Genomic DNA, 24,616 nt, shown 5'->3' with positions numbered 1-24,616 from the left:
AATTTTGTGTTTATAATAGTATGTTGCAGCGTAAATTCTTAAGTACAGCAACACCAGTGTTAATATGTGAACTCTGGTATTATCAGCACAAAATTATATATTTTGTAAGATACTTATAGTTAGAAAATTTGTCATGCGGGTACTATTTATATGGCTTACAGGCACTTGCAGCATTGCTCTTGGTAAAAAAATAGAATTTTTCACCACTTTTGAAGTGAACTTAACCCAAAGATGATATATTACATAGTTTGGTCAAATGTAATAGTAAAAATATAAAAATCTGATAGTGATTTATGCTGTTACGTCATAGAGGATTTGATAGAGAGAAAAAGAGAGAGAGAGACAGATAGAGAGACGAATTCAATGAAAATAAATTCTGTAAAGTGAGGTTAGTTGCATGCAATCAGTTTTCCAAATAGTCATTGTTCAGACGGCAGGGAAGTAATATGGGCAGTGGGTGCGTTGATTTTTCATGCATGACCAGTTTTTGTCGACCGCTGTTATAAACAACGGAGGTTACGTGAACAAATCCGCTGATTCCTTCAAAATCGCTGTGTGCTGGTTAACGGGCATACCTTCTGTTGTCTCTCCACCGTGATTAACCCCATAACCAAGGTTGATAGAGTACATGGGTACGCCTTCCAAATTCGCTGTGTCGTAAGAGAAGAGCCTACGAATAAACAAACAAAAAGAAGGGGAATTACTTTTTTGTAAAGAGCAAGAGTAAATGAAAGTAATGGAAACAACCAAACACAAGAAATCATATGCACACCGCATAAAAACGCAAACAAACTACATTTGCTTTCACAATTTAACAAAGGCACTTCGTTTTTATTAGTTCGTTTAATTTTTGTTTTGTGCGATTGTTTTTTATTGGAAAGGGCACGGGCGGCAGGCTTGTCAAAATCGCGAATAATTAAGTAACTGTGTTTGGAAGGCGCCACCTATAGTGATCAATACGGCTTGACCAACAACAGTGCATCCTTCAGCTCGCTTCAACTTTTGGTGATAAAGCACCTGGTCGAGGTATTGTATTTCGCTGGTTTTCCAAATTGGTTGCTTTGATCACTCTGCTACTTGACGAATTCAGTGAAGATCTTTGTGTGTTCACAAGAATAGCAGCGCGCCTTATTGCAACACTTGGACAATTCATTTATTTTTTTATAAAAATATATTTCATATTACAACAAAACCCATATAACTCAAAATTTCAAACTACACACAAAATTAAAAAAAAAAAATCAAGAACAAAATTTTAAATTTTTTAGTCAGAATTGTCAGAAAAATGACATCTGTGTAGTTTTATAGCCCAACTGCAGGTTTTAAGTGGCTCAAAAATCGCATTAATTTTTGGCCAAGTCTTTTGCAGTCTTTTGGCAGTTGCATGCAATTTCTCCATATACATTTTTTTATTCACTTATTTATATGAGATATAATATAATTATAAATTTTTTATTACAGTATTAAAGCAACTAGCGTCAGAAACTATCAGGCTGGCCCATATAAAAATATGTTTGTTCATTCGTTGTATGGAAAATAATGCATAATAAATAATATAAAACATTATAAAACTCAATGCAAGTTTCAAGCCACTTAAAACCAGAAATTTATTATAATAAAATTCATACCTATGGACTATAAAACTGCATATCCAGCATTTATCTGAAAATTCTGACTAAAAAGTTTAAAATTTCGATGAAATTTTTTAAATTTTTTAAGTTTTTTTTACAAGTCTTGAAGCTTGAAATTGCAAACCCAGCATTTTTCTGCAAATTCCGACAAAAAAAATTTCAAAGTTCGGTGGAAGTTCTTGAATTTTTTAGGATTTTTACAAATTCAGAAGATTGAAATTGCATTTCTGAAAATTCCGACTAAAAAGTTTCAAATTTCGATGGAAGTTTTTGAGTTTTTAAGGTTTTTTTACAAATTCTGAAGCAAAAAATTATCTGTAATTTCTTTGTAGTAACTAAGTAAAAAATATTAAATAAAAAATTAAAAAAGTAGCCAAACCTTTGTAATATGTCACGCCGCACAGTGCGGCCGATTCCCGAAAAGCTGGCCAAAACTCAAAAAATTAAGTAATTGATTCAAAATTTCTTACTCGGGGTTGTCGGAGTCGCTGATTACGAATTTGATCTTAAAATTTTGAAAATCCACCCCCTTCCACCCCTATTGGCCACCCCCTCACGTGAAATAGCGTATATTCAAGAACATAATTAAGATGCATGTAAATTTATATGTTTTCGGGGTTACCTTGCGAGTGTTAGCAGCTGAATCTTGTTTTATTCAGTAACCATTACTTTTTTGAGTAACCCTTAATAGGTTTCAAAGCAGCATATGACGGCGTTGTATTACTATACAGTTTGAAAACTCAAATTTTATAAAAAAAATTGCAAAAAATGTATCTACGTATTGCTGCAGCTAAAAATTTTGTGTCGAGGTATTGATATGTACTAAAGATTTCTCGTATTTTACTAACCTTCCGAAGATGATTCCATTTGGTTTTGTTCAATTTACTCCATTAAAAATCTAATACGATGCTCAAACGAAGGCCACGTTGCGACTGAAAATACAGAGGATACTTAGGGTACAGGACGTTGCTATGAACGGTTTTCACTACTCAAGGCATTACTGTAGCCAACCCAAAGACAAAAAAACTCTATCTAGAAACTTTTTTTTCGACTTTTGACCAGCTTTTTGGAAATCGGCCGCACTGTGCGCCGCTATTATTGTGAACACAGGTGTACTCGTATTTTTACAAGAAAAGATCGCTTGAGTTTAACCAAGTTTCTAATCTAAATCAAGGTTTGAGCCTCTGATACCGGCACAATTGAAGGGCGCTACAGTTTTATGCATTCCTTGGATGATGATTTTTATAAGCAGCTTTTTCTTCTTTACTATTTGAAAGCAGTCGCAGCAGTTATGAAAAAGAAACAAGGAAAATACCAGTCTAACGGTTAGACGCGATAGAAGTGAAACCTTTCGTAAAACAAACTGAGAGAGAATGAGACGAAAGCAGCATTAGGAGCGGGATAATTATAGGTTCATTATAATATTGCTATAAAGTTCATTTTTTATTTTCTTCATTTTATTATTATTCATCCTCAATGTTTTCAATTTCAACAAATGATACGAGTGGCTTATGATAGCTAAAATATATTACAAATGCTTTGGTTTCGATGTTGTCAACATATCCTTGAAATACCGCGTCAATGGTTGTTTTTGATCGTTTTGTCGATTCAGTGCGATTGTTACACATTTTTAAATTGAATGTTGTATTGAGAACGTCAATTAAAGGAACCGCTGTTTCCAATGCAAAATTTACGTTAAAATCGCCACTTAAAATCATTGGAACTTTATTGTAATCTTTTCTAAGTATCCGCGATACTTCTGGTGTATACTTTATTAAATTTTCGTGAATGAATTCCGTGATGCTATTTATTGATTTTTTTTTCTGTCGATATTCACGACACTTTTCTGCATTATTTTTCGGCATAATTGCGGTAAATATTTAAAAATGAAAATATTTACGAATATAAAAATACACACGCGGTTGCTATTATGAGCGTCCCCAGCAAAACCTGCGTGACCGAAACTCTAACACAGTTACATTTTTTTGAATGTTACAAACACATATGCACGCAGGTTTTGCTGGGGCGTGACCGAAACTCTAACACAATTACACATATGCACTCGTATTTGTTTGAAAATCGACTTTTTTTTTGGTTCTCCGTCACCTTTGGAAAATGTGTAAACAGTAAGCAAACTTTATTCATATATTTTTCCTCATTTTTGCATCAGTAAAATTAAACAAACGCCGTAGCCGAATGGGTTGGTGCGTGACTACTATTCAGAATTCACAGAGAGAACGTCAGTTCGAATCTCGGTGAAAACACCAAAATTAAGGAAAACTATTTTTCTAATAGCGCTCACCCCTCAGCAGGCATTACCAAACACCGAGTGTATTTCTGCCATGAAAAAAAGCTCCTCATAAACATATCATAAAATAAAATAAAATAACTGTATAAAAAAAATTTTTTTCTTGTGATTCGAACCAAGGATTTTGGATCGGAAGCTCACATTGCTGGCCGCTCGGCTATCGCGCCATGCTGTCGGCGCTGGCCTAAAAGTTATTTAGTTCGTCGCTACGTTTATATGTAATATTCGAAGCCAAGAGTGTCGCTTTTTTCGTTTCACTTTTTCTCAAATCACTCCCAACGATTCTAAAGAAGTTTTCACTTCAAAAATAAAAAATTTGCCTTGAAGTAAATCTTATGCTATTTGTATATTTTCATGTGGAATTGTGCTAGTACTTCTTACGTTAAAAACGGTCAAAGAGTCATGCAAGTTAGTCAAAGTGCGCTGAAATAAAGTGCTTTGCATAAATGTTAAAATAGTTAGAGGTCAACGCACGACATTTGGCTTCGTGCCACACTAACATACACTCCATGCATGCATGCATCTTCTCTGCTTCTTCCGCTCTAAGTCGCCTTTCGCCTTTCTCACGGCATCGCATTGGTATTTTATCGCCTACTTTCAATTCCTTTCTCCTTTCCCTTCTAAATTATGCGGAAATCCATTTATAATTACTAGCATTACCGCCAAATAGCTGCAATCAAGAAAATCGTTGCATATCGTTGAGCGCAAACGTGTAAAACAAATACTTTTCTGCATACAATGCAGACTTAATGGCGCGCCCAGGGATTTGGCAGATATGCAAACGCAACAAAAGGCGTGCATGAGGCGCGCAAAGTCGAAAAAGTTTACTGGAATAATAACAATTAACTTACTTTTAGTCTTAATGGCTTAGCAGTGCGCGCGGCTTAAAACTTGGCTTGCCAGGTGCCTAAGATTACCAGGTGCACTAGGGCACAAAACGAAGAGTGGCGTTTGTAGTAACTTGCATGGACTTGATTCGCCTCTTTTACTTAGCACGCATCCTTACTTGCTTTGTATCGACTTGATTGACTGCTCAAATGCCAACATTTCCCTTTTTGGACTATGTAGAAACTCTTTTATTGCTGTGCTATCTAAGAGCGTGTCTCGCTGGCTTTCTGCGCTTTCGACTTGAGCATTTTTATTCATTTTTTGTTTTTTGTTGCTGTTGTGTCATGCAAATGTGTTATCGTGTCCATTAGCAACGCGCAATGACATAATTATTAAGCAATTAAGATGCCATTTACTTACAATGCAGGCGCACACACTCACACGGCTACATAAATATCTACAAGCATATACAAGCATTTACTTTTCTGTGCATACCAATTCCATATACGCGTACATATTTACTTTACGAAACGCTCACGTCCGCATTTGCAGCTCCGTTAAGGACGTCTATATTCCACTTAAGCTGCCGCTTCCCACTGCCTTTTGCTGCCTTGGCGGCACCTTGCCAACTATTTGAAAATTTTAATTAAACTTTACCGCCTCAACGGCGATTTAACTTTTTTACTTTTCGCCTTGTTTACTGCGCTCCTTCTCTTCTGCGCCACTCTCTTTTGTTGGCGTTCACTTGCTATTATACTTTGCTTTTACTTTTAAATTACTAGCTACAATTTCCGTCTTTTCTACACTGACATTTCCCTCAACATACCGCTCGTCTTTGTTTAAGCCGCATTGGCATTCGCATTTTTAATTGCATTGTGTTTTTTGTTTTGTTTTTATTTTTGCCTTCATTTCATTTTTTATTCCCTTTTTTTCTTCATTCACCAACTTGTTAACCGTCTTTGCTTTATATTCAACTTCATTTCATTTCATTTCAATTTTCTTACTTTGTCTTCTTTTTTCTTTTCATTGCATACTTGCAGGCTATCTCCTTGAAGGAGTTACGCCATCGGCACCACCGGATGTCCCACCAAGGAATCCAACAATGAATCGCATGAATAATGGCCGTTTAGTCCCTGGTAACCCAAATGATTTGGGCGTTGATTTCGAGCCATCGTGTTTGGTGCGAACCCCATCGGGCAACGTCTACATTCCAAGTGGAAATTTAAGTAAGTACCTACATGTGCATACAAGAGAATATAGTAGTAGAAAACAGGGCGGAGTAAAAATGCCATGCATGCGCCTCAAACTATGCAACAATTGTCGATGTAGCAAATATTCGATTACTTGCCGAGCTGTTAGCTGCTGCTTTACGTACGTGTGTTGGTGTGTTTCTGTATGGATGTAACACTGAAGTAGGCGAAACGAGTATTAATTAAAAGTGTTAATTGAAATATTTAATTGAATGCGAAGCTAAGGATTTTGTAAAGCTAGAATGTAAAAGGCGCAGCAGCTGAAGAAGCAACACTGGCACCAGTGACATTGCAGAAGAAGTTAGAGAGCGATGGGATGCGATTAGGTCTTAGCCAAAGGGAATTGCAATTTGATAGTTAGAGCGAAATTTTTTCGAATTAAAAACTCAAGAATGAGAAAAAAAGAAGTTGGCCAGAAATAAATCAAGATGATGTAAGGCAAGGCAAAATGGAAAAAAGGAAGAAAAAATAATAATCAAGAAGTTGTGAAATGAGAAAGTTTCGTACGCAGAAAGAAATTTAAAGCAAATGCTATTTGGCAAAAACAAAAACATAAAAAAGCGGTATAAGGAGAAGCGTGAAGGAGAGCGCACAAGAAATGCAAATCCGAAGTTAATTAAAGAATACTGAAGTGATGCAGAGCTTTTCAAAAATGTTGCTTATTACAATAAAGATGGTAAATCAAAGTATTGCCATGAAATACAGCGTCTTTTGAACCAATTCAGCACAAATTTTTTAGCAAAAACTGTAGCAAAAAATTCGTATACTCACTAAACGCAGCTGAGCACAGTTATGTATAAATTTCAAAACCCCCATTTCCATGAAGACAAGCAAGGCAGCTAATTTGTTTGTATGTCATTCATAACACAATTCGATAGTTCAGCACACTTTTGCTTCTATAATGAAACTTGCGCAATACAATAGTTTAGCGTTTTTCTGCATTAAATTTAAATTATAGTGCAATTCAGCGCATTTTAATGCAATTCAGCACACCTTTGCTTCTATACTGAAGCTTGCGCTATTAAAAATTTTAGTTTTTTCCTGATTAAAAATCACATTATAGTGCGATTTAGTGCATTTTATTGGAATTCAACGCATTCTAACGCAATTCAGCACACTTTCAAATAGTGGTCAATGATGCGTAGAGAGTTGAATGTTTGTTTCGCGGTAAAACGTATGGTTGCCAACAACTAGAACTCCACCAAGCCACCAGTCTGTGTGTTTCAGCGCAATTCAGCACACTTGTGAATAGTTCGATACTAGATGTATGCTTATAAGCAATTATTTTTGCTACTGCTCTACTCGAAATTAACTAGCAAGCACTGTAGTCGCAATGCATCAAAATTTAAAGCTATTCAGCGCATTTTAATGCAAATCAACACTTTCCAACGCAATTCAGCACACTTCTAAGAGCAGCAATAAACATTTTCTCCACACTTAAACCTTTTTTTGGAGCAAATTCAATTTTAGTTTTCAAATAGTTTAAAAAAAATGATAATGCTCTCAAACACAGCCTCTGTCCAAATTTTTTCCTTTTTATCGTGAACAAAATTGCTTGACAAAAATCCACCACAATAAATGTAATTCAGCACTTTTCAGCGCAATTCAGCAAACCTTTAAAGAGCGGCATAAACATTTCCTGCACATTTAAGTTTTTCTTGTATAGCAAATTCATTTTCAACTCCGCTTTCCTCAAATAAATACAAGTAAAAAGTTTTGGACAAACGAAAAAACTTTCAGATGCAAGAATTTATATGCTTTAAGACAGTTATGATGCATGCAGCTCTTTGGTACAGTTGTCAGCCAGCCAGCTACTCGCAATTAACCATTAATAGCCAACACAAAACCTGCAAGGGCTCTAATATATCCAACCAAAGTGTGCTCAAAATTTTAGCACTAAGCAACTTGTTGTACAAAACAGATGGTAATATTGATTCTCGCAACGAAATAGCTTACAAAATACTCGCACCAAAGCATACATTTCGGTATTTATGCACGTATACGGTAGCAACAGGAATATTGGCCCATCACACAGGCCCTACATAAAACCATGGTAATCGAAACGGATAATGAACTGTGTGCCCCAAATTTCGTTGGCGTATGTGGGCGTTGCATAGTATTAGGCGTCACAGCCTTTTGCATGTTGCCATTTTCGATTGACTGATTTTTCAAAATTTTTTTTTTGTATTGGTTTTATTGGTTTTTGTTGGTGTACATTACTGCCAATACGACTCACTTTTGTTTAACAACTCTCCGATGAATATTGCAAGCGCATAGACACTGTTCGCATGCATGTATCATGTATGTATGTGTGTATGTGTGTGTATGTGAGTATTGTTCATGCATACATTAGAACACACATCAGACCCATCAATATTGTGTGTTTTACGACGCTGCAATGCGCTTTGAAAGCATGCAGAGAATTTTGCATTTCGCCTCGTTGCGAATTAATTAGTTGAGATACGTTTGGTGCTAATTAGCTAAATGTATGCAAGCGCACACACACATACGCAGCCATATTAGCATAGATAGCATATTTTAAGGCGTGTAGTAAACGTTTGCACAGCACTAGGATTTTTGTGTTCTAGTAAATGAGGGTGTGAATGCTAATAAAATTTCTGTATATATTAATTTTCATTAGGCTGACTTACAACTCTTAAACTTACACTTACACGTTTGGGCATTGCTGTGTTTTGCTAATGAATATTTTATTAAAAACTTTCATAAATAATAAATATGTGTAAATAGACTATGGAAAGCAGCTCCTATTGAGGGGAGAGCTTCAATTCTAGGATAACTTTGAGTTTCAAATACTAATAAATGGTAGTATATGGCTTTTAATTAAATTTGCACGCCTTCATTTATTTGCTGAGGGCATATTTTTAGGTGTTAGAAAGCAATTAGTAATTAAAAAATCTTCTAATCTATCGGTGAATAAAATAAATTACAAAATATTGAATGTAATTTTAAGTCTTCTGATTACATTGACACGGATTTAATGTTGTATTTGCATATTTTAGGGCGATTAAAGAGATCATAATATGATTAAAGAACAAAAGAACTTAAATCGAGGTAAAAGTTATGTAAGCCATTTCAGATAGGCAAGAGAATTTAGAACTTAAATCTAAAAAAATATACAAAAACTTAATTTTAGGCTTAAGTTTATGCCAAAAGACTGGCTCTTTTAGGCAATAGGTGGGTTACACAAAGAAATAGGGGAAAGAAATATTCCTGCAAAAGTCTACAGAGTATTAAAATTTGCTATATGAAAACAAAGTAACAAAAAATATGAGGTGTGTTCAAAGAGTAAAGTGACTTTTTATTTTATCGAAAAATATTATTTTATTATTTGAGGCCCTTTGTTCATCATTCCTACGGCAATACTATATATTAGTATAATGGAAAAAAGAAATCCATTACTTTTGCTTAAATTTTTTTCGCAAATGGATTACAACTATTTTATGGTCGATTTTTAGCTCCTGAGCGATGCTACGACTACTAAAATTCCGATCAACTTCGATTGTTTCTGTAATTTTATTGACATTTTCAACATCATTCACATTTTCTTTCATCAACAATGCCTGAACGGAATCGACGAAACCAAAGTTGCACGCAATTAGCTGCTATAGTATCGGCATCATAAACACCATTCAAAATTTTAGTTGTCTGGCCAATTTTTTAGTGTGAAATGTCACTTTGACAACGAGCATAAACTTTAAATTGTTTAATCGATACTTTACGGGATATCGATCCATTACAGCCATCTAACGAGAAAGTAATGAATTTATTTTTCACCAAACTTACTTATAGAATATATTATTCTCGAATAGTTAGACGGTCATTAAATCAATGAGTTCGGCTATACTAAGATCAAATGTTGCACTGGAATACCGAGCAGCCCCAAATGTCCTATTAGTTCAATGTCAGCATTATTTAGGTTCCGGGGCACAGAGATGTTAAGCGAATTGTAAGGCCGATGAGCTAGACTGGAAAGGTATTACTCTTCAACTACTTAGTTATAGACGTACCATTGGGATACCTATAGCCGCGAGAAAACTAATGATTAAAAATAATACCAAGAGGCCTATAGGTTATGGACAGATGAAGGCACAGGTGGAACAGCTAGGCTACTGTGGCCGCAAATAAATAAGAAAATAAATATGAAAAATACAAAGAGACTGCTTAGCCTATCTCGAAGGTCGTGGTTACTTGGCAGGTATTCCTTGAGGCAGGGAATTTTCTCCCATGAATATTGTAGAAATTGTACAAATGAGGAAGATGAAGAGGGAGAGGAAGAGGAAGAGGGAGAGGAAGAAGAAGAGGAAGGAACAGCTGAGCACTTTCTTTGCAATTATTCAGCCTTAGCTAAAATCAGACCAGGTTTTCTTGGTACTCTATGTACTTTTTCAATTCTCTGCTGCGTATGTGCGACGTAAGAGCCACAAAATGGTTTCACGAAAAGAAAAAAATGAGGTTCTCGTGTCGCACACTGATATCACAACGGACCGGACCGCCCACCACCATTTTCATTATTATTAGTTGCTATCACGTCGTCTCTGAGCGCATAGTGCCGAAACAAATGCTTTCCAATGTTGCCTACTTCTCCCTTTCGTCTTTATTTTGGGTTCATGAGAAAGATTCGTAAATTTGTAAAAATCCTTCATTAAGGCTAAGTAACCAACATCCTTTAGGTTGTCCCTTCCGACGCGATCCTTGTGGGTTCCAGTCCAGTGGCATGCCAATTATGTCGGCCACAACGTGTGGCCAATCCAATTCCATTTGCGCTCTCGTATTTCAATGTAAACTGGTTTTTGTCTGCTTCTACTCAGGAGTTGTCGATTTTTCTTCCCAACAGATACGGAGAATTGTTCTTAGACATCGGTTCACAAATGTCTGCAGCTTCCGCGTTGCAGATACAGGCAACCGTCACAATCCACAGCCATATAATAGGACGAATTTAACATTCGTAGTTTGGTACGCGTTTTATCTGTTTGGAAAACCAGACCTTGTGGCTTGCAAAGCTGCTTTGGTTTTTTGGTTATCGCATCGATATTGTCGTTTGTTCCACCGTCCTGAGTAATTTGGCTTCCTAGATAGGTGAAGCTGACTAACACCATAACCTGACCTCACTTGCATCTCATTGCAATCGAAACAATAAACACTTCGAGACTATTGTATTATTTTATTTCAAATACTCTAATACTTTTATAACAAATTAGTGCCAATGACGCTTTCATAAGCCTATTGAATAAGTTTCTTAAAAAAAGTTTAAGCTGTAAAAGGCTCCTTTATGAAGAATTAATTTATTTTGTTTATATTTCTCTTACTGCTGTTTGATGTCTTGCTGTGCCAGCAAATTCACGAAATTGCTTTAAGCTTCATACAAATAAGCTTAATCATATTACAACTACTGAAAGCAAAAGAATGGCAGAGAAAAACTGAAATAAAAACACACATGATAATATCAATTAAATTGGAATTCCCCACTTCATCTTTACGACATCGCATATTTACGGGTGTACAGCGCCACTTAAGTCGCACATAAGCCTGTGGACACATACAAAAATATTTAAATACATTTATATCCGCATACATACACACAAAATATGAAACACAAATACTGGTTGAGCTGCATGCAAATACAGGTATACATATAAGTATTCATGTACAAGTTGATAGGTGAACGTATATGCGCTTGTGTGTATGTAATAAATTGGCTATATTGGCACCAATGTGAGCTGCAACAAACGTCAATTGCTTGAATTGCTCGGTTCAGCGCGCAGCTACATACACATAATAAGTGCACACATACATATACAGTTACATATGTATGCATGTCTGCTTGCTGTTACTCACAATGCCGCATGTCTATCAACCTGCATGTAGGCTTGTCGTTTCCCTTGGCACTTTGGCTGTTTGTCTGTTTGAGTCTGAAAGTCAATACTTGCAAACACTCAACACACAGCTGTTGCCATTGCGATATGCAAATATGAGTGTGTATATACTTGTACGTACGCATATGTAGGCGTGTGTGTGTATTTGCAATCATGCACGGTTGCCTGAACATGCATATGCATTTGCGTACGCACATAACCATATTTATTTGCATTGGTATTTGTTGCGCATTACAACTGCCAACAGCCGGGCAACCAACTGACAGCGGCTGATAGAAGCTATAAAGTTACGTAAGCTCACACATCGTCATATGCGCATACATATTTATGTATTTGTTGTGTGCCAAATGCTTGCAAGTCTTTCTGCGCTACGCATACAAAGTGCGACCCTAAAAATATGCAATTTTTTCGGCGCATACATTTTTATGCCAGCGCCAGTTTTCGATGCTACATAAATGCAGAGAAATTTGGCAGCTGCCGCCCTTCGTTTGCATATCTTTGCATTTGTTTTTGTTTTTTTTTCTTTCTGTTGTTGTTCTGTCGAGCTATGTTTGCTAGCATATTTAATATGCGCAATTTATTTATTTCTGACAACAAAATTCGCTGCATTTCATTTTATGCCAATATTCGCTGCATTTCACTGCACGACTCGGCTGAGTTTGTTTGCAAAAGGCTTGAGTTTTTCTCGCTGAAACAACAAGAGTGCTGAGGTCAATAGCCATGCACACATTTGCGGTGCTATGCTATGCTATGTGCATGTATTTATATTTACTAATACTTGAGTAGCATACATGCGGTAGTAAAAGTGTGTAGCATAATATAAGGCTCAAGAGCAATGAAATGTTATAAACGAAATAAAAACAGCTTAAGATATATGTAAACTGTGTATGTATGCGCTGGGGCTGCGGTGGGAGCTGGCGGTGAGTTCAGGAGTGCTGGCAGTCTGTAACGCAAAGTTTGAAGATTATTTTTGGAATCTGGTGGTAACTCTTGTATTCAAAATATATACATACATAAGGTAAGCGATAAATATGCCACTGTGTATATGTATAAATGGGCCGCATGTCTGTAGACCTACGCCAAAGCAGTTTCTCAATACGCCTTAGCTGATCCATAAATGCATTTCTGGGTATGAATTTTTTTATTTATGCGCATATATTGCAAATATTTTCGGGCGTATAGCAATAAGTTTATTTTCGACCTGCATATATTTATTTTTGGCATTTTGGTATTCACTATACAGATTTTTCTTCTTGGTATTTTCACTGCTGCTCCTGTGTATTGCAAATGGGTGCATTTATGTCTGCAGTTTACAGACACGGCAACAGCTGGCATTGGTGTTAACTTGACTTTTCGATTTGCACGCCATAAAAAATATGCAAACGCAAATGTATACATATACAATACACAAATACATTGGGAGTGGTTACCGAAATAACAAATACAGTGCCCACCGACAAATATCGGGCGCTCTTTAGCTGCATGAGAACTATCGATATCGATAACTATGGTTTGACAGCTGAGAGTGACAAACTGTTGGCATTTCTGTTCAGTAAAGCTTGGCAAAGCATCATGAAACGTTTAACGCCAGAACTACGTTTCAAAATTGTGGAAATTTACTTTGAAAACAAAATAAATCTGTTCGCTCATAGAGCAAAGTGTGGAAGGAGACGCCAAAATATTGATTCGTCGCCGTTTTCAATTTGTTAGTCTTTGTGCTTAGACTACTTGGCAAATTTTACCTAAGGATCTTGAGAAAACGTTACATATTTTTCGCATATTTTGTTTAAATGTGACATTGCAATGAACAAAACTGTTGTTGGTGGCCTAGTACTATCACTTTTAATGAATTGGATTAACAAATGGTTCTAAGAGCTGAAAAATAGAGGAAAGAGGAACAAAGTAGCATAGGATTTTTAAACTCTTTTATTCATGCAATGCTTTGGGAGTACTCTGGACTTACAAAGTTTTTGTTATTCACTGCTGTGATAGACATAATGATATTTTCATATAATCGAAGCGCCAATAGATTTGGCTTACACATTTTTCCATAAAATTAATAAATTTTGAATTTCTCATGCTGCCCACTTGAACTTAATACACAACCTTTATTGCTATCCATTCATCAAAAACCTTCCCACTAAAAGACCAAAGAAAAAGCAACTGGCCGCATTTTAATCCCCATTTCACCAGTGTCCAGTGATAGCGAGCCCCAGGCATAAGCCAAACGTATACTTTAATAGACTTGTATATGTACACATAAACATGAGTGTGTGTGTGTGTGTGTGCATCATTGTGGTTAGCTAAGCGTAGTAGCATAAATAAAATTACCACAATAGCCGGCTGCCGTTCTCAGAGCCAAATGTGCAACAAAAGCCAAAGCAGCTTCATACTCATTTTTCATTTATTTGTTTTTGTTTTCCTTCTTTTCTTCCTTCCGTAAATTTCGTTCAAACCCAAGTTGGCGCCTGATTACTTTTGGCTAGCTTTGGAATTTGGCGCGTACGCTTTTCTGGCTGCTGTGCATGCAAAGATTATGCCACTGCAGTGTTGCCAAATTTAATGTGATTATACGAGCACTTGCTTTTGTCTGCTTTTATGTGTAGTTATGAATGTGCGTGACTGCATTTTCCAAAATGTAAATTACTGTTGCGCCATTTTATATTTTTTGGATTTTATGTGTGTCATGTGATTTACGTAGCTCTAAAATCTAATAAAGATGCATAAGCTATGAAGTCGAGCAATACAAGGAACGAATAGCTCTGCTGAAATTATCAGCCTCAGCTGATCGCTAGCAAAATAAAGCTTTCAGCGGGAAAGGCGTAAATGTATAGGAACTGCATACATTACTTAAATACATTTAGGAATTGCTTCTAAATTTTTTTCCTGAGCTTATATATTAGTTTGACGCTACAGCTAATGCTTCCTCCACGCCGTAACTGTGGTCCTGTGTTCGGGAGGGGCGGGTAGGGAATAATAAGTGCAGATGAATCGTACGAACCTTGTTTGGTGTGGGCATTGCAAAATACGTAATAATACCTCTATTTCCTGGGCTCCGCCACATTGCGATTATATAATATATGATGTTGATCTGGGAAAAAGGTTCTTCGTTTCGTCATTTATGGGATGCAACAGAATAATGACTACTAAGCAATGTATCGGCATTTTAAGCTGGCATGAGAGGAGCAAAACAAATGCCGAATAAACACTAAATAAAATTGTAGATTAAAAGAAAGGAACTTTGCGTAATGCTACGATAGAAAAATTTTCACGTCCGAAAAACGCAATACTTTTAATTTCTCTGTAAATATAAAGGCAGCTGTATTCAAATTTCAAATTATCGTTTTATATATCATCAAGCTCTCTAAATCTATTTCTGAGGCACACCACTTGATCTCCTCAACGTGTTAGTAAGTAACTTTATGTCAACTTTTTTGTTTTAATAAGTTCCAACGTCAAAAATGAAGAAAATGAAGCCTTTCAAGTATTCCGCGTATCTGTTCATAGAATAGAAGAAATAAATGAATAAATTCTTAAGAAAATTAAAAAATAAAAGTGAAAAGTTCAGAAAAATCTGTGCCTACCTCAAACTGGCAAATGAGATTTCGTGGTAAATGAGAAAAGGAATTTTTGATGACTCTCATATTTAGACCATCTCTACACATTCATGTGGTGAAACTTGTCAATGAAAAGTTGCCTCCATTGAACCTTGTTCATATTTAATTAAAGTTGAATATTTCAGTCGTTTTGGCATGATTAATTTATTTTAAAAACAGCGTTCCCCTTATTCCAATTGTTCTTTAGTAGGTAATGGCAACCTACTGAGTTGATTTTTACCAAGAAAGGTCGACATTAATAAACGAAACGTATTTAGCACAACATAAACCGAAAGCTCGGCCTAAACCCATCTTAGTTGTACGCTCCATATCCTCGTATTATAATTAGTTATAACTACTTTATTGTAAGTACCTTTTCACTAGCTTTATAATGGCCATAAAAATGTACACAGAACTTTTATGGGCAAAAGCGCAGCCGAATACACGTACATTCATATGTACGTAAATGAATGCAAAAGTCATATCTGCATATGTGCTTACTTGTATATTTCTCCTGAATGCCGCACAAGTACCTCCTTCACTTCCTGCACTCAGCAGCCATTTGGCTGTCCCAGCACAAAAAAATTAAAAAAAAAAAATGGAGAAGAGGGTAGCATATATAATAAGGTAAAATAATCAAACTCGTGCTAAGCCGCACTGTTCACAGCCAATGCCATTAAAAAGTGCATAAAGACATAAAGCGTATATATGCACGTCGCATAAGTATGTGTGTGTGCACTTATTTAAATAATTATGCAATCTACTACTTATTATTTGCATTATGCTTATATATGTATGTATGTGTGTATGCATGTATTCACATAGGAATATATATGTATTGCTCTTTTCTATTTACACAGCTACCCTGAGCACTAACTATGGTTATGCCTTTCCGTTTTCCATCCTTTTCCGTCGTTTTTACTTATCCTGTTTCCTTTGCGCTGCTTCCTTCTTTCGCTTTTTCCTGCTTCATTGCACAACCAGCTCTATGCAATGACTGTAAAAGCATATGCGCTTTGTTCTACGCACGCTTTTGTGTGTGTGTGTGAATGCGGCTTAGTGCGGATAATACACTTTGGCTTGATATCAATGTTACTCATACGCCCCGCTGGCGCACTATGAATGAAGTGTGCACATATATGCATGAGAATGAGTAATGAATGATAGCGGCAGTTTTTCAAGTTCATAATTATGCAAACAAGCACATTAATACTTAGACTCTCTTATGTGTGTCTGCGCATGTTTACTTACACATATGCGGTGTATATATATTTGGATAAGGCTTACATCTACATGCATACATGCTTACAGCTCCTGCGTAGGGAAATGCATTTTCATCATCTTTAATTTATTTTATGTGCACAAATGAGTCAGTCTATAAGCATAAGCATGAAGTGAGTAAGCGTGGGAGTGAGAATTTAATGAAAGTAACAATACTGCGCCAAGTGGATAAAGAGTATGTCGAAGGCGCGCTTTTGACGGCGTCAAGACAGGCAGCCTTTTGAGTACTTAACATGCAAACAAACGCATATAACCCTTGTGTATGTGTATATGTAAGGCACATATATGTAATTTCACGTACATACATATATGCTTGGGTATGGGCTTGTATGCTGCTTATTTGGCGAAAGTTTAAGAAATTCATGCATGGCAGGTAGTCATTTCCCTTGACGGAAGTCAATCTACCGGAGACTACTTACCGCACAAGCACGCATATGCACACATACAGCTTAAATTTGTTATTTTTGCACGCATATACAGTACTGTCCTTATTGAAATTTGAAAAAAAGAAAACTTCATTCTTATGTTGCGATTTTTCAATGCCTTTGGTTGGGCGTTGTTGTTGGCTTGCACAAATGTCATATACTCGTACGTGTGAATGCACAAAGACACTAACGTCAAAGCTAACTGTTAAAGTAAAGACATTTTTTTAATTAACATATTACAACAACGGCGAGTAAGGCACAAAAGGCAGAAGTCGCAAAATGGCTAGAAAAGAGTGATGAGTAAGAGGTAAAGGAGAAAGAGTCTGGTTAAGTGAACGGATGAAGAGTAAGAGAACGCGCTTTAACCGCAAAGCAGTTGTTGTTACAACAAACTCTCGCACATGCATTGCAATATTAATTATGACGCAATGGAAATTCTTTGGCAGTATGGCATATAAGAGAAGTTGGCGAGGTGTCAAACTGGTGACGTATGGAAGCAGACTCACAGCTGAGCTAAGTTGGCTGAAAGCTTAAATATATAAATGTAAAATTAAATGTAAATATCAGGCGAAAAGGTCAATGCAAGTGCTGTGTATACTTGATTTTAATAAATAAGTAAATAGTAAAAATAGAATATATATTTCTATTCTATATCTAATAATAAGCACAAATACAACTACGAGGGGTGCCTTTTATATGTCGGGATTAGAGAACAAAAACAAATTTTAATCATCGAAAATCCCTTTATTGTTTTTCAAAATATTCTCCATGAAGATCTATACACTTTTGCATGCGTTTGAACCAATTGTCGAAGCACTTTTCGCACTCTGAATGAGGTACCTCCAAAACATGCATTCTGAATGCCACAACCGCTTCTTCAGGTGTCAAAAAACGTTGACCTCTCAGTTTGTTTTTTACGTACGGGAATAAAAAGAAGTCATTCGGTGCCATGTCAGGACTATGCGGCGGATGACCCATTAATTCGATGTTTTGAGTGCTCAAAAATGCAGTTGTTTGAGCCGATGTGTGAGAGCTCGCATTGTCCTGGTGAAGAGTGATCCGTCTTTGGCGATTGGTTTTCCTAATTTTTTGGAAGACAACTGGCAAACAAATGATTGTGTACCACTCAGAATTTACTGTTCTGTGTTGTTCTAGTGGTACGGTTGCGACATGTCCAGTTTTTCCGAAAAAACAGACGACCATTTGCTTGGAAGTGCTTCGTGCGCGAACAACTTTTGTTGGATTTGGCTCATCTTGAAACACCAATACAGTCGACTGCTGTTTACTTTCGGGCTCATATGCGTAAATCCATGATTCATCACCTGTCACGATGTCATAGACGTGTTTCGAAGCCCCGCGATCGTATTTTTTGAGCATTTCCTTCGACCAATCGACACGAGCCTTTTTTGAGCGATTGACAAATTGTGTGGGATCCAACGCGAACAAATTTTTTTGACAGTCAAATGTTTATGCAACATTGAATGTATGCTGGCCCCACTAATGCCTAAGATTGTCACATGACGATCTTGCAATATCAGTTCGCGCAGAGCATCAATGGTTTTCGGAAAAACAACTGATTTTGGACGACCTTCACGAAATTCGTCTTGGAGTGAACTACGACCACGATTGAATTCACCATACCAGCGATATACACTGGTCCTTGATGGAGATTCATCGCCAAAAAATGAATTAAGTTCATCCATGCAATGTTGCTGAGTTAATCCACGTCGAAAGATGTAAAAAATAATCGCACGAAAATGTTCACGATTTAATTCCATTTTTGGAGCGATATGAATCTTTTAAGTTACTGTAAACAACACAAATAGCGCTGGTATTTGAAAACGTTCTGAGTACATAAAAGCCAAAAAATGTCAAACTTTGCGATACAGCTGTCAGTTGCCAGATTGCAACACCAGGGTTGCCAAATCCCGAAATATAAAAGGCGAGGGGTATGAATAGAAAAATATGAGTTTGGGGATATTTATATATTTATTAGAAATATAGATATGAAAAACTATACTACACTACGAAAGGCAGTAGTAGCTAAGACTATCAACCTGCGATTGGTGTTTGCGGATCGTCTCAGTTTCTGTGGAAGTTCAATATCATATGACCGACATTTGCTTTCTCTTAGCGATTACTCCTGAGCAGCCAATTGCAAATTTCAGTTGTTGTGGCAGCAGTTATAACATTCTCCGTGATTATTTCACCTTGATTCTACGTTACCGGATCAACGCGGGTTTTTTTCGGTGAAAAACGGTCAGCAAACTTACTTTTGCATTTCTGCCTCGAAAAACTTTTCATAAAAATAATCCGCCACTCGGAGGCGACCTAAGTACGAACATCACTTAATTTGTAAGACAGCATTAAGCCACGCACTACAAATTTAAGGATGAGCTTCTTTTAACACCTCTCAAGACAAATGCGCACAAAATGTATGCATATTTTTGGTCCTTACAGTCATTTTTATAGTACACGGCACATATGAGAGGATGATATTTTTAGAATTAAAAAAAATACAATTCATGCAAAAAAAATTTAAAAAAAAATTTACCCGTTTACGAACCACACATGAAAAAAATGTTGAGTTAAAAAAAAATCAAAAAAGTTCAAAACTTGTCAATAAGTTATAGCTATAGTTATTTAACCCACTGTATCTATAGTATTTAAAATGTTTGCCATCTGTAGCATTTTTTCGACCCAACTGCTTCAAATCCCTCTCTTCATCACTGTTTAAAAGGACGCGCCCCTCTTACTCTCAAGCTGTATTCCCCATGAGTTTCTTTGCATTACATAACCAATACTTACACCAAACCAGTCACTTAAGTAAAAAATTGCATAATTTCAGGTGCTTAAAAGCATTTCCCACCCGCATACCTGCTTGTTATAATACAAGAATGAGGAAATACGAACAAAAGCGAGAACGCCGCTAAGTAAAAATGCAACAGCGAAATGAGATATAATGAAATATATAAAAGAATTCCTTTGCTTCGACTACTTTTGCGCTTCTAAAACATGTAAACATGCCAACACACACACATACGTTCACTTTTGTGCTTTGTGCAGATTACCATTGGTTTAGCTTTAAACCGGCTTTCGTATGCGTTTTTGTTTCATTCTTTTGTTAAATTTTAACACAGCCGGCGCTTCGAAGTATGCAACGAAGGCGACAAATGCTTTGGCATGCAGCTGATGGTATGCTGATGTCTCAAGTGGCTTTGCGCATACATACATACATGTTTATATGTATGAATAATGTTCATAAAGCAATGCTTTAAGCTTTCGTGCACGTATGTCTGTTGGTTTTGGAATTTTGCATTATTTGTGGTTGTGTGTGTGACTCATTATAATTCATGTACTCGTACATAGTAAAGATTTGTAGAAAAAAGTGAAGAAAGATGATGAGGAAGTGATGCAAATTTCACAAAATAAATTGTTTCTTGAAATCTAAAATATTTTAAATTACAATGGGAGAAAAGTTAAAACGTAAAGTTGAGAACATAACGGTAACATGCTGCAATTTTTAATTCAAATTTATAAAATGAAAAATTTTAAAGACTGAAGAGCAAAATTAAAGTTCTTTTAGGAGAAACGAAATTTTTTGTATCATCAAATTTTTTGTTGTAAGTTTAAGTCATATTTAATTCAAACTATTCCTATTTGAACTTTTAATGAGAGAAAACAACATTTATAAGAAAACTGCACCTTGAAGTTTTCTTCTGAGAAATATTTTCAGTAACTTACCGCATCTAACCCTTCTTTTGTACTTTTAGTACCAAAATTTTAAACATTCACTAGTAATTCTACTCGATAAGACAGGATCAATACAATATTTTAAATCACAACAATATTTTAAAAATCTGCTGCGAACTCTACTCCAAGCCTGCTGTAAGTTTTCCCTTTGCACTTTTAGTAATAAAATTTTAAACATCCACTGTCAACTCTACCCAAAATCTACTGTAAGTTCTTCATTTGCACTTTTAGTACTAAATTTTCAAAGATCTGTTGGCCAAGTCTGCAGTAAGTTCTTTACTTGAAATTTAAGTTCTAAAATGTCAAAAATTTGCTGGCGACATAGGGTTTGTATGATAAGAATTTTATACTATTCGCAAACTAGCTTTTTCGTATACAGTTTTTTTTTTTAATTAAAAATGTCCAATTAAATCTGATTAAAATTTTTTGCACTACATAGTCATATCTCCTTTTCTTCTATGGTAAATTAAATGCGAACTTTGCGTAAAAAACCAAATAAAAACGGTGAAACACATACAGACACACGCAGCATCATATATGTATGTACTAAATTCTTGTTGCCTGGCTAAGTCATAGCTTCAGCATTGTATTAACTTAGTATTTCCATTCCATTTGTATTAACTTAGTATTTCGTTTTCCGTTTCGTTGCAAAATATTTCTATAATTGCGCCACCCTCACATTAGTTCGCCGTCACCGCCTAAAAGAAGACAAGCAAAATTACAAAAATTACCTGTTTTCGCATTAATTTGGCTGCCTGATTGACAACTCTGGCAGCAGCAGCAACAAATGGCAACATGTGTCATTTGCTTTATAGTTTTTGTGGGCTTCGCGCGATACTGCCCACATGACTAGTCTCATTATCTTCTAACATGGCGGCTAGCTGGAGGAAAAATGTATCTAGGTTTAAATGTGTAAACAAAAACTACAGCCTAAACTCACATGAAAAACTTACTGCGCCGTCTGTAGAATGATGGACACTACTGCTCGCAGATTGTAAAGGTGCCACGTTCAAGCTTATCACAAATTTGCGTGTGGTTTTGTGCCTGTGTTGGTTTGGATATTCATTTCAATTAGTGAAATGGGTTTGGGATTTCAATTATATTCGAGTGCAACAACTAAAAAAACGAAGTGAGGGTAGCGAGAAACAACATTCAGCTGGTATGAAAGAGAGTAGCATTGCATATGTGACTCGATTATCAATTCGTCTGAAATCAGTCATGGCATGCGTGGTCAAAACAACCAGTGCAAAAATCACTACGCGAGCCAACCTGAAGCGACTGGTGTAGGGCCAGCTCTGATCCAATTTGTAGCCCCTGGATTATTTTTTTTCGTTTCTAGAAACAGAGAGCCCTTTTTGCGCTACGCCGTTGCTGAAGAATTAAAATTTTCATTTGAACTGATCTTCATTTGATCTCGTAGAAAAAGCCTTTGCTACTCAATTTGCAATTCTGGGAGTTGGTATTGCACCTAGAACTTGGGCGCTAACAACCGATATGCCACACACCTGAATACTCTGCCACTGTGACCCATATAAGGTATTTAAAAACTTTTATACAAAAAAATTTCCACACTAATTTGTCCCTGACTATTAAAAAAAAAATATATACAATCGCACGAATGGATAAAAACTTTACCTTAACGAAAATCCCGAAACTTTTATTTCAAACATTAAAAATTAAATTCGCTTAACTCCCTTTGCGGCATTTTAAACGCGTAGAGAATCCGCATACACACACACACATACACACTCGCACAGCATATTTCCATTTACAAGGCATGACATGCCGCCGCACACAACTTATCTTAGCAGCGCATCGTGCCACATGCCACATGCCATACGTTGTTTACGCTACACACGAAATTTGTTATCAGTTTGGGACAAATTTAACAAAAAAGAATTTGCTAACAAAATAAACTTTCACAAAGCCAAGGAGCGGGGGGAAGGGCGTACGAGTGAGTGTATGAGTTCAAGTGCGCCACCAAAGCTGAAGGGAGTGGCATCAAAACAAAGGTAAAAAATGTTGCACAGATTGCAACCCTCACAGCTGAAGAAGAGCTGCAAAGAGTTGGTTTTTTCTAAAACAAATGTTGCTGTCGAAAAAGTTCCTTAAATTCCCCACGGCTTGCAATGCGCGGCACTGTCATGTGTGTATTGTTAGCGAAAATCTGTAACAACAACACAACTTTTGGGTAACAAATAAAAATGCCAGAGTAAAGCTGTTTGCAGAGAATTAAAACATTTTCGGCTCATTTTGTTTTTTTTCTTTTTTTGTTTTTGTTTTTGATTTTGTTTTCTTCTTCTTTCGCGCGAAAAGTGGCGCAACTCTGCTCTTTTTTTCTGCCAAACGCTTTTGGGTAATTTTCTTTATTTTTCCTCCGCATTCCATGACAGCTCGATGCGTGCCCGCACATACACATGCGAGCCAGCGAAGTCAAGCCAAAGCCGAAAATGTAAATAAACAAAATGCCAGCGAAAGCAATAACAGCACGCATACGCACACACACGAAAATATAAGTTAAAGCAGTTTGAGTAAAAGCGGAATTTTGCATACAGCAGCTGTAAAAGGGCTCTCATATTCCCAAAAGCGCTTTATATGTATAAGTATATGAAATGGGAGTGCGCGCAACTAAAAGCCAACGTTTATATATTTTTTTGCTCATCGACAGAAGACTTTAAGCTCGAATACCTTGTATCGAATATGGTAGCACTATAGTGCGTTTGAGTGCTGACTTTTTGCAAGCTATTTGAGGGACTTTTCCATTTAAACCTAAGTGAAAATTTTGAGCCCTTGCGTACATTTTGCAAACAATGCAACTGAAAAATGCAGCGCATACTGCAAAAAAAGTGGTAAATGCTTTGGGCATATTAGGGTATACATTAAGGCGGGTCGATTTAAAAATCGCTCATTGCTCTGTGAAAATCATATTCTAGGGATCAAAATAAGAAACTTTGCCGAAGGAACCATGCCTCTAAAACGAATTCTAATGTCCCCCAATTTGGGTCGAACTTTTAGTTTCTTTTGTGGGGAGACAAAAAAAATGTCAAAGCAAAGTTTCTTATTTTGATCCCTAGAATATGATTTTCACAGAGCAATGGGCGATTTTTTTGCCTCCCCACAAATCGACCCGGCCTAGTATACATACCATAGCCACTATTACTTCGTTCTACTACGATTTCTTCTCATATATAACTCAATCCAAACTATAAAAGCTCCACTGGTTTAGTTTTTCATAAAAGTATTCATTTACAACAAAAACCATATAACGCCAAATTTCAAAAATTTAGCACATTTTTCCAAATTTTAACTTAACCAAAATTTCAATTTTTCTGGGCATGCAGTTTTATAGCCCATTAAATTTTAGTACTACAAAGTGAGAGTTCTAAGAGAAGGCAAAGCTCCGTTGATTTTTTGAAATTTTTTTTCGCAGGTACCTGTTCGAATTTTTCTATTTAGAAGAAAAATCCCAGCTCAACAAAAAATTTACCAAAAATTAATGTTCTTCAGTAGTCCCTTATTACTTGCATTTTTTATTAATAATAATAAAACTGCATACCTAGAAAAATTACAAAAATTCTCGTTGAAAGTTTTGATGAGATTTTTAGAAGTTTTTTCAAGTTTTCTACAAAGTTTGAAATTTTTCGATACAT

At 36.2% G+C, this 24,616-nt stretch overlaps 1 protein-coding gene across 1 annotated transcript in view; it reads left to right on the top strand.

Annotated features, from left to right (window-relative positions):
* Positions 1 to 24,616, top strand: part of LOC129242237 (teneurin-m) — a 170,278-nt gene that overhangs the window by 8,910 nt on the left and 136,752 nt on the right. The window contains exon 2 of the mRNA XM_054878792.1: positions 5,808 to 5,993. Within this exon, the coding sequence (XP_054734767.1) occupies positions 5,808 to 5,993 (186 nt within the window). The remainder of the gene's footprint in view (positions 1 to 5,807; positions 5,994 to 24,616) is intronic.

This window comes from Anastrepha obliqua, chromosome 3 (assembly GCF_027943255.1).
Source record: "Anastrepha obliqua isolate idAnaObli1 chromosome 3, idAnaObli1_1.0, whole genome shotgun sequence".
Classification (NCBI taxonomy): domain Eukaryota; kingdom Metazoa; phylum Arthropoda; class Insecta; order Diptera; family Tephritidae; genus Anastrepha; species Anastrepha obliqua.
This window is presented reverse-complemented; position numbering and strand designations above follow the sequence as displayed.